The sequence below is a fragment of the Thunnus thynnus genome, chromosome 2, assembly GCF_963924715.1.
Source record: "Thunnus thynnus chromosome 2, fThuThy2.1, whole genome shotgun sequence".
Lineage (NCBI taxonomy): Eukaryota > Metazoa > Chordata > Actinopteri > Scombriformes > Scombridae > Thunnus > Thunnus thynnus.
This window is the reverse complement of record NC_089518.1, coordinates 38,318,289-38,328,918: the sequence shown is the minus strand read 5'-3', so window position 1 is coordinate 38,328,918 and position 10,630 is coordinate 38,318,289. Positions and strand designations below refer to the sequence as shown.

The 10,630-nt window shown below is 35.9% G+C and overlaps 1 protein-coding gene across 1 annotated transcript in view; it reads right to left on the bottom strand.

The window, feature by feature from the left end:
- Nucleotides 1-4,169: 4,169 nt before the first annotated feature.
- LOC137169991 (uncharacterized) overlaps nt 4,170-10,630 on the bottom strand; it is a 157,992-nt gene continuing 151,531 nt past the window's right edge. The window contains exons 9-10 of the mRNA XM_067573426.1: nt 7,697-8,899; nt 4,170-7,178 (exon numbers count right to left, since the gene is read on the bottom strand). Of these exons, the coding sequence (XP_067429527.1) occupies nt 5,041-7,178; nt 7,697-8,899 (3,341 nt within the window). The 3' untranslated portion in view covers nt 4,170-5,040. The remainder of the gene's footprint in view (nt 7,179-7,696; nt 8,900-10,630) is intronic.

The window sequence follows — 10,630 nt, the reverse complement described above, 5'->3', positions numbered from 1 at the left end:
CTTACTGGTGTCAGAGTTTGTGCTCTGTGTTCTCTTTGAGGAGTTCTGCTGAAGAAATGTAACAACATCACAATCATCTTGAGACGAGAATAAAAACATCAAGATACAGTTTGGGAAAGATGAGGTCATAATTAAACAAACCAGTGATTAAAAACTGTGATGTTTGACAGTTTGAAGGATTTTATTTTCTTGCTCTTTAAAATCTAAAAACATGTTCTGAGTCAAAGCAGCTGAGAGGCAGAAATGTTCTTTTTTATCTTATTTACAGGCAAATATTCAATAAATGAAAATCTCTAAGATTAAAATGACCAAATATTGAATATTTTATTGACATAAAGACCAATTCTTTAACCACTAAATATTTTACTGTGTGTGTATATATATGTCTTTGTGAGGACATTTTGTTGGTCACTATTTCAAAGGACAAAGACCAAAAGTTTAAAAGAGTTAAAACTCAGTTTTAGAGTTAAGATTAGAGTTGGTTTTCTAGGTTTGGACATTCAGTTGTTCTGGTTAAAGTTGGTTAGAGATTAGGGAATAAATGATGTCAATGAGTGTCCTGACAACTGTAGGAAGACAAACCTGTGTGTGTGTGTGTGTGTGTGTGTGTGTGTGTGTGTGTGTGTGTGTGTGTGTGTGTGTGTGTGTGTGTGTGTGTGTGTGTGCGCGCGTCCTAAAATAAAGGGTTTAGTATAAAACATGTTTTAACTGATAAATCTGAACTCGGGAAAGACTTTAGTTTCCTCCCCAAGTGATGAATCTAAATGTCCGTAAAAGTAACTTTAATGACAGATTTATAACTTCCTGATTCTGTTTTAGACTCTGAAATCTGAAATTAATAACCGTTAACATTAATGCACATCGATCTGACTAAAAAGATCATTTGACTTTGTAATTTAAGAAAAAACGGGAAATCTTCCGTTTTTTCTTTTTCTTTTTTTCTCGAGCTCGTCAGTTTAAAGTTAGTGAACAGAAAACTTTGCAGCTCAGTTAGTGATTAAATTAAAAAAAATTAATACAACAGTAAAACGATCTGAACAGAAACTCACCTGATGATGTTGAATTTTCACTGATGTCAGTTTGTGTCTTTTCTGCTTTTCTTTGAGTTTCGTCGGTGAAATTCTTGCTGCGACATCAGTTCAGACCAAAGTGAAAATCAGAAAGACTCTTCATATTTCACAACATGTTCAGACTCGTTTCTAGATAAGAAAAAAATTCAAACAATAGTTGAAGTACATCTGAAGGACTCATTTATTGACGGGGGAAATACTTTGATGAATAGAAAGAAACGTGTTCATTTTATTCAGATTTGAGCTTTTTTTCCATTTTATTTTTGAAACTCTTCATATTTCTAATGAAATACATGAAAACGAGAGTGTATTGTTTACTTCTCATTTTCATTCATAAACATTTAGATTTCTTTGATGATTTGCTGTTTCAGTGATATTCATATGTTTTGTTTAAATATAATATTTGCTGAATATGTGTAAGTTTCGGTGATGAATGTTGGTTAAGACGTTCTTCATCGTTCTTCTTCACATCCAGAATGATAAATGACAGAACTCTGTTAATCCTGAAGGTAAATAAAGTGTTACAGAAACAGAAATATAACTATAATACACTATTTGCTGAGTATACACTGTTCAATGATGTTAATATGTTATAATACACTATACAGTATTAGTACATTATTATCATGATGGCCTTTTATCAGAACATCTGAACTGAGGATTTTAATGTTGTGCAGTTTTTTCTTCTTTATTTCTCATTAACTTTATATCAGAGGAGAATCTATAAATGCTTTGTTGTATTTTCAGTTTCCTCTTTAGTCTCTTAAATGATGAAATATTTCACTTCTTGCTTATAATTTCAACACAGACAGAAATTGTCTCATTAAAGTCAAAACAATGTAATTCAAAGGATCCAAAGGTTTTATTGTCATTATGCAGAAATAAACAAGTTATCAATGCAAATTAAATGATTAGTTCACTATGTCTCTATCTGGTGCCTTCAATTATTATTATTTAACATATATACTAGAAACAATGTTTAATAACGTATTTAAAACATATTAGTAGCAAATATATACAGACACACACATCACACCCACCACTCACTGTACTGTAATGTTCTTTCTTCCAACACACAACCAGACAGGTGAACAATCAATATGAGATATTAAACTGAAGTCAGTCTGACCACAAACCATCTTTAAAAATATCACAACTGTAAAATTATTTAAATGACAACCATGAACAGAAATGTGGACAAAATAAAAACATCAAACACAGCAACAAGCAGGTGTTGTGTGAAGCTCTCAGCCTCAGAGAGTGAAGTTATTATCAGACAATGACTTCCTGTACACAGACACCTCAAGACCAGAGTGTGGAAAAGTTCTTTTAGAGCAGAGATGGAAGAAATATTCAGATCCTTCCTGAAGTAAAAGTATCAATACAGCAATGTAAAAATACTCCATTACAAGTAAAAGTCCTGCATGAAAAATCCTCCTACAGTAAAAGTACGTTTTATGAGCTTGATGTAGTTAAAGTATTGCAGTAAAAGTACATAAGTATTATGAGCTTGATGTAGTTAAAGTATTGCAGTAAAAGTACATAAGTATTATGAGCTTGATGTAGTTAAAGTATTGCAGTAAAAGTACATAAGTATCATGAGCTTGATGTAGTTAAAGTATTGCAGTAAAAGTAGTGGTTTGGTCCCTCTGACTGATATATTATTATATATGACATCATTAGATTATTAATACTGAAGCATCAATAATGTTCTTATAAAGATAAATATATTGTTGGTATTCAGTAATTGTGTAGTTTAAACAGGGACCAACAGTTTTCATGAAAATATGTATTTTACTTGACTATGACAAAATTTCATCATTTTATATGTTTATTATTGATGTTTATAATCATATTTCAAATGTGTTGCAGGATAATATTGGATGCAAAATAAGTTTCACGTTGGTTAAAATATTTATCATTTCTTCATCTTCACAGAGATGATTTGAAATAAGCAAACAGCTGTTGTAGTTTTATTTTCCAACCTGCTGTCTGTTCACACTGATACAACTTTACAGCTGAAACACTGAAGCACAGAACAGGTTTAAAGTTACAGCTCAAACACTTTTATCACTGATTTAAGTCACAATAATAAAAACTATACAGTAAAGTTTTTATATTGTAGCTGGTATATTATATCATCATTATGCAATATTAAATCCATCCTGAACCACCTTAAAGTGTTTCACACTCTCGGTAATAGAAGCATGAACAGAACATGAGATGAAAACAGTCTATTAGAGTCAAATCCAATCAGATGTGCAGTAGAGAAGCTGTAAAACAGACTTCACCTCACTGTTGATGTTAGAGCTCCACCTGCTGGACACAACAGTGTCAAACACACAAGAGAGGTTCAAATGTTCATTATTCTGAGCAGATGAAGGACTTCTTCACCTTGTGATGAGTCAGAAAGAAGAATGTTTAATTTCACCTTTTAAGTCAACATGGATGAGAAGTACTTAAAGTGCTCAGAATAAATTAACTAGTAACTAAATCACAGGTGTAAAAGAGTCTTTGAATTATATAAAAACTGTGAGAACAAACTGCATCAGCAGATCAGTGGACAGCAGTAAACCTCAGCAGCACTGACTCAAAGACATTTATGATATTTACTCAAAGACATTATTTATCTGGTCTGTGTGAAAATATCAGTTGGTATAAAATGATTCAGACCAACTGTGGCTGGTCAGCATCAGTCATTTAGTCCTGAGCTGAACCGTTATTGTAGGAATGATATTTCCACCTGAGGTTCACACCACAAATGTGTGTTTTAAGTGTTTTCTATACAAACAGTTCCCTGTTTTAACTGAACAATATAATGTGTTGCAGATGCTAAAATAGTTATTTGTTCATGTTTGGCAGGATTGGATTTCTTTATTGAACACTGGACAAGTATAGCAGGAATACTAGGAGTTACTTGGGTTGATAAGATGAAGGAAATAGAGAAATAAATGCAGAGGTGAATGAAGACGTGAGTCAGATAAAACAAACTTCCTTCCTCAGTGTCTCCTGTGCAGGTAGAAACAAACCTGTCAGCTCTGTTCTGTTTCATCACTTTATCTGTTTGACTTCAGCATTAAACATCAGTCCACACTGAACTACAGAGAAAACACTTTATTCATCTTTCTGCAAGAATGAACAAACACACCAAAGATCAAATACAGACAAGTTGATTTGAGATGAATATGAATTATGTCTTCAATTGATATATACAGTTATAAAACATCTGTTCTTATTTGACATGTAACAAAAAAAGTTAAGAATTCATCGTCTATAATGACATTTTTCATCATTTTGATTCATCTGATGAGCAGTTTAAATGATATTCATGCATGTTTAATATTTACTGTGATATTGATGATTTGGATGCTTTAACTGATGTTACAAACATCATGTTCTTCCTCATATTCAAAAGAAAACAAAAATATAATTTCTAACAAACTGGCATTAAAGGAAAAATACAACAGCATAAAGACTGTTTACAGAAGGAAAAGGTTTAGAAACTGTAGTTAATTCTGCCTTCTATTCTATCTAACATAAACAAGTGGTAGACACCTGTATCTCTAAGAATTACCGGCACTTTATCTTTTTCCTCACTGCTCAAAGAAATGAAGCCCTGACGAACAAACATCAGCTCTACATTAAACTCAGGATCAGGCTCTGAGAACATTTCAAGTGGAGACACAGTTTTTATCAAACTTAAACCTGCAGGAGCTTTAGTGGTTTTAGGATCTCATTTTCTTTTAAGAGCTGCACAAACAGTGATTAACTGGACTGACCTGGTGCACCAATCACCTCCTTGTTCCCCTACACAGCTATTTACATATATATACACACACCTGACACATCATGTATACATCCATGCTGATGGAATAAACACACGTTAATGAACTATGACAACCACAGTCATAACACTGAGTAGATCTGTAACTATGTTGTTTTAGTGACATCAAACATAAAAGAAATCACCTCATAAAATGCAACAGGGCTTCTCTTTAGATTTTGCCTTTTTTAATGTTGTGACGTCCTCCAAAAGTTCCTGTATCAGGTTACTTATTTCTTCTTTTTGCAGTTTTAGCAGGTTTTCTCTTTTCTCATCTGTCACAGTCTTCATTTGGTTTTCATGTTTTGTCAGTAAGTCTTTGACTATTTTCAGATTTTCTCTCTTTTCTGTCACACATTCCACTAACTCATTGATTTCTGCTCGATGTTTTTTCCTCATTTCTTTTTCATTGTTGGCTTTTAGTGCCTTTAACAGGTCATACTGCTCATCTTTGTCTTTCAGTTGTTTCCCATATTTCTCATCTTTGTCTTTCAGTTGTTCCTCATGCTTTTGCTTCTGAGCTGCAATGAATTCATTGAACTCTTCAGCTTTCTCTCTGGCTTTATCTTCATATGTCATCTTTACATTCTCCAGTTTTTTCTTATACTTCTCCTCTAATATTTTTCTCTCTTTTTCCTCTTCTTCTCTTCTGATTTTATCATCTTCTTTTCTTTTCTTTTCATATTTTTCTCTTTCTTCCTCATAATCTTCTTGGAGCTTTTTTAATCTTCTCTGTTCTTCCTGTCGTCTCTCTTCATATTCTCGATTTCGTTTGTCCCACATTTCTATTCGTTTCTTCTCTAAGGCCTCTTGTTGTTTTCTCATCTCTTCTCTGCTCTGCACCAGCTTTTTATCAATGTTTTGTTTTTCTTCTGATTCTAACTTGATCTTTTCCTCCAAAGCTGCAAGTTTTTGTTCCCACTCCTGTCTTTGAATTTCTTCCTGTCTTTTCCTCTTCTTGTCTTCTTCTTCTCTCTTTTTCTGTTCTTTCTTTCTCTCTTCACGTTCTGTCTGAATCTTTTCCTCCTTCTCCTGAAGTTGTTTCTCTCCCAGTTTTCTCTCCTGTTCAATTTCTGCTGTCTGCTGTTCTCCTCTGATTTGATCTTCTTTTCTTTTCTTTTCATATTTTTCTCTTTCCTTCTCATATTCTTCTTGGAGCTTTTTCAGCTTTATCTGTTCCTCCTGTCGTCTCTCTTCATCTTCTTGATTTCGTTTCTCCCACATTTCTTTTTGTTTCTTCTCCCAGGCCTCTCGTTCTTTTCTCATCTCTTCTCTGCTCTCTGTCAATGCTTTATCGATGATTTGTTTTTCTTCTGATTCTGACTTTCTCTTTTTCTCCAAAGCTGCAAGTTTTTGTTCCCACTCCTGTCTTTGAATTTCTTCCTGTCTTTTCCTCTTCTTGTCTTCTTCTTCTCTCTTTTTCTGTTCTTTCTTTCTCTCTTCACGCTCTTTCTGAATCTTTTCCTCCTTCTCCTGAAGTTGTTTCTCTCTCAGTTTTCTCTCCTGTTCAATTTCTGTTCTCTGTTTTTCTATTCTTCTTTTCATTGTCTCCATTTCTTCTTCATGTTTTCTTTCAAGTTCCTCCCTCTCTCTCTTCATCTCTTCTTCCTTCTCCTTTAGGATCTTCTCCACTTCTTTCTTTATTGCTGCCTCGGCCTCTTGCAGCATCTCATTGGTGTAGCAGCTGCCGCCATTTTTCTTCACCATGGAGTCAATCTTGTTTATCAGCTCACTGACTTGTGTGCGGTTTCCTTTATCATAGTTATTAAACACATGGTATCTTCCTCCACAGTCAGTAATCAGCTTCTTAAAGGAATCATCACATTCTTTCTCAATGTATTCTTCAATGGACAGGTTGTCATCCTCCACCAGTGAATCTCCTCTTGTGAAAAGAATGATGGTGAATTTTTCTGAATTCTTCCCAAAACCTTCCTTGATGAGTTTTAATGTCTTCTTCTCTTCTGGTGTTAATCTGCCAATCTCTAACACCAACAGGAAGACATGTGGTCCTGGAGCCAGAAGACTGATGCATTTCACCATCTCCTCATTAACCTGTTCACGGGACAAAGTGGAGTCAAACAGACCAGGAGTGTCGACCACAACAACAGGACGACCGTCTACTTTACTCTGTACTTTCTGACACTGTTTGGTGACTGACTTCTGACTTGATTTGGCTTTAAACTTCTTTCTTCCCAGAATGGTGTTTCCTGAAGAGCTCTTTCCACAGCCAGTCTTCCCCAGCAGCACAATCCTGAGACTCTCTGAGCTCTGATTCTCATCATCACCTGTAACATCAAAACAACTGAAGTTACTTTAAATGTTCACAGTTGCTACAGTTCAGTGTTGTAGACTCAAGACTGTAATGGCCCTGCTTGCTAACGTTAGCCACAGGTACACCTACATTCAGGAGTCACCTGATGCTGGTTTAGTCAGAGTTCAGATGTGTGTATCGTGCAGCTGAGGTTGAGTCTTCTGCAGTGCTGTGTACAACACTGAGGCTACGCTAACGCTAGTTGTTGGATGGTCAGTAAATCCTTCCAAACTGTTTCCTGCCTGCTTGTTAAACCACATGTGTTAAATACAGGCATGCAGCGTGTGTGTGTGTGGAGGATTCTGAGTAAGAAACTTTGAGGAAAAAAAAAGTAAAAAAAAAATAATGTAACGAGTAATGTAACATGTTAATAAAGTAATGTAATTACTTTTACAATGAGTAATATGTAACTAGTAATTATTTACAGTTTTCGAGTAACTTGCTCAACACAGTTTATGACAGAGCTGCAGATCAATGAAGTACTATACTTACAGCTGGTCTTTGTTTTCAGGTCTCTAAGTTCAGCTTGTAACTTGTTAATGATTTTCTCTTGTTGTAAGACCTTGTTGTAAAGATCCATTTGGACACGTGCAAATGTTTTTGATGTGTAGCAGCATTGTTCATCCCTGTCTTGTCTCATCTTCTCCACAGTATCCAACATCTCAGAGATCTGCTGCTTGTCCTTGATGTTGAGAACAACATGTCTTCCTCCACAGCTCTGAATGAGCTCCTGGATGTCTCTGTTCTTTCTTACAAAGTCAACAACAGCTGGAGCTGTAGGATCTGTCTCCACAGTGAACAGAATCATGGTGAAGTCATTGACTGGAGAGCTGAATGTGTTCTGGATGGTCTCTAACTCTCCCTTGTCTTCATCAGTGAGGGAATCCACAGGTAGGACCAGGATGAAGGCATGGACGCCCTCAGGATCACAGAGGGAGATACACCTGAATGATTCCTCCATCACTGCCTCCTGAGGTTTTCCATACAAGGCAGGCAGCTCCACCAGGGAAACCCGACGTCCACACACCTCTCCCTGATGTTTAACACACTCTGATGAGTTGGAGACTGAATGAAGCTCCGTCTGACCTAAAATGGCCTTGACTGCTGAAGTCTTCCCTGCTCCTCTCCTCCCACACAGAACCAGGTTTAAAACTGGTTTAATGGTCTCTTCAGTGAAGGTGAGGAAGGTTCCTTTGTTTCGATGAACAATGTTCTCAATCTTCTCCATTAACTGTCTGTGGTCATCTTCAAACATGTTGTAGTGTCTTCCTCCACAGTCTTCAAGGAGCTGATTCACAGTGAAACTTATGTCATTCTCCTTGTGTGTCATGATGACCATGGAGTGTTTAAAAGCATCTTGACCAAACAAACTCACACAAACAGACTTCAGTCTTTGTTTGTCCATTTCATTGAACTCAGAGGGGTTCACTAACAGCAGCAGAACATTCGGTCCAGGGGGGGAAAGATTTATGCACCTCATCACATCTTCTCTCAGTTTCTGCTCAGACAGACTGAAGATGTCTGGAGTTTTTACCACAGTTAATGATTTTTCTCTCCATTCTCCACAGGTGGCCACACACTGTTTGAATTTTGTTTTTTTTTGGAAATGAAAATCTTGATCTTCAGTGATGAAGTTACGAAGTTTTTTCTTTTTGTCTTCACTTTTCCCCACCAGCACAATCCTCAGTACAGAGACTGTAAAACAACAAGGAGAAAAAACACATTATCACAGTTCAGAGTTGGTGACAACAGGTGAGTCAAATTCAGCCACTAGAACACAGCAGGTACTCAACCATGATGACAAAACAGCCTTACAGACAAATCTGAGATCTAGATCTAGATAAATCCAAGTTGCAGGTGGAAGTAAACAAGTCACATCACTGTGGTGTTAAGTCACTTGAAAACACACGTATATCACTCTGATGTATTTCTTGTGCCAAGAAATCTGTCCAGGAGATCCTGTAGAGCCAGTTATTTGTTGTAAATACAGTCATAAATTATAGATTGATGTATGCGTATGCATGTGTGTGCATGTATGGATACATATATGCATATAATGTGACTTACAGCTGTTCTTATACAATATACAGAAACGTACTTGATATAAAGTCATTACCTTTGATATTTTATTAAATATACAGGTTTTCTGCCTTCATTTAATATGCTGCTCTATCTAGTGCATGACGATATTTCAGTGACTGCACTTGTCCAGGGGTGGATGGGTTTATTTTTTTATTTAATTTAATTTTATTTATTACTGTTGCGATTTTCCCATTTTTTGTCTCTTGCTGATGTTATTGTTTGTTTCTCTTTGGTCAAAAACTAAAGAAAAATAGAGAACAGTCAATGTCAGTGCAAGATGTAAAACTATTTAAATTAGATTTATTCTCTTTTTAATAAAAAACAGAATTGTCAATAAATAAATAAATATCGTCATCAAAGGTTTCAATATAAAAGAATTTAGTCCACTATGGCGACCTGAGCTGCCTCCTCACTGATGTTTCCTGGCAGCTGGTCGATGTTTCACTTTTACAGCATCATGTGTTTCAGATTTGTATGAAATGATGAATTTCTTCTGATTACAGTGACAGAAATCAGGAGTTTGATGATTGAAAGTAATTCCTGCTGGTTTAATGAGCGACTCCACACAAACACTTTGACATCCAGACTGTGGAGGTCAAACAGAAGCTACATTCATGTTATTTGTTCACAAAAACTGCATCATACTTAATGTCACACTAGTAGCGTGTGATGAAAACACATTGTTTCACCATAAAACGAGCTTGTCATAGGAACCAGAAAATAGTGAAAACATCAAAGTGGAGGCAGAGAGATTTATAACAGCAGAGGGAGATGACCTGTGACAGGTACAGTAGCTCCTCTGGTGCTGCTCAGTCCTTCAGTGCTGACGAGGAACCCTGGTACCCAGCCCTGATATTAATACACCCCCCAAAAAAGTCACCAAACAAGCTTCATTCAGAGCTGGTAGGAGCAGGACTTGTCTGGAATATTCTGTCATTTAGGATGCAACTTTTTGAAGGCATTTCTTGTGCTACCTGGCTGTGCTCCTTTTTTTCTCCAGATGTGAGCTGTGTAGTTTCTGTTATTCTGTTTATAATCATTTAGTCAGTTTTTTGATTTCTCTAAAGTTGACTGTCTATTTTGGCTTCTGCCTTCCTTCTGTCTACCATCAAAGTGATTGAAATATTATTATGAATGTTTATCTTAAAGAAAAAACTGTGATTGTTATTGTTACTGTGTAATATTTGGGTATATGATTCTTGTAATTGACTTTCAAATGTTACATGTCCATGCCTTGCTTTGTTTATTCATGTATTTACTATAAACTCATAGCCCCACCAGTAAATAATACAGCCCATAAAATCTCTGGCCATTAAAGCCTCTTGATGGGGTTCGAGATGGAGA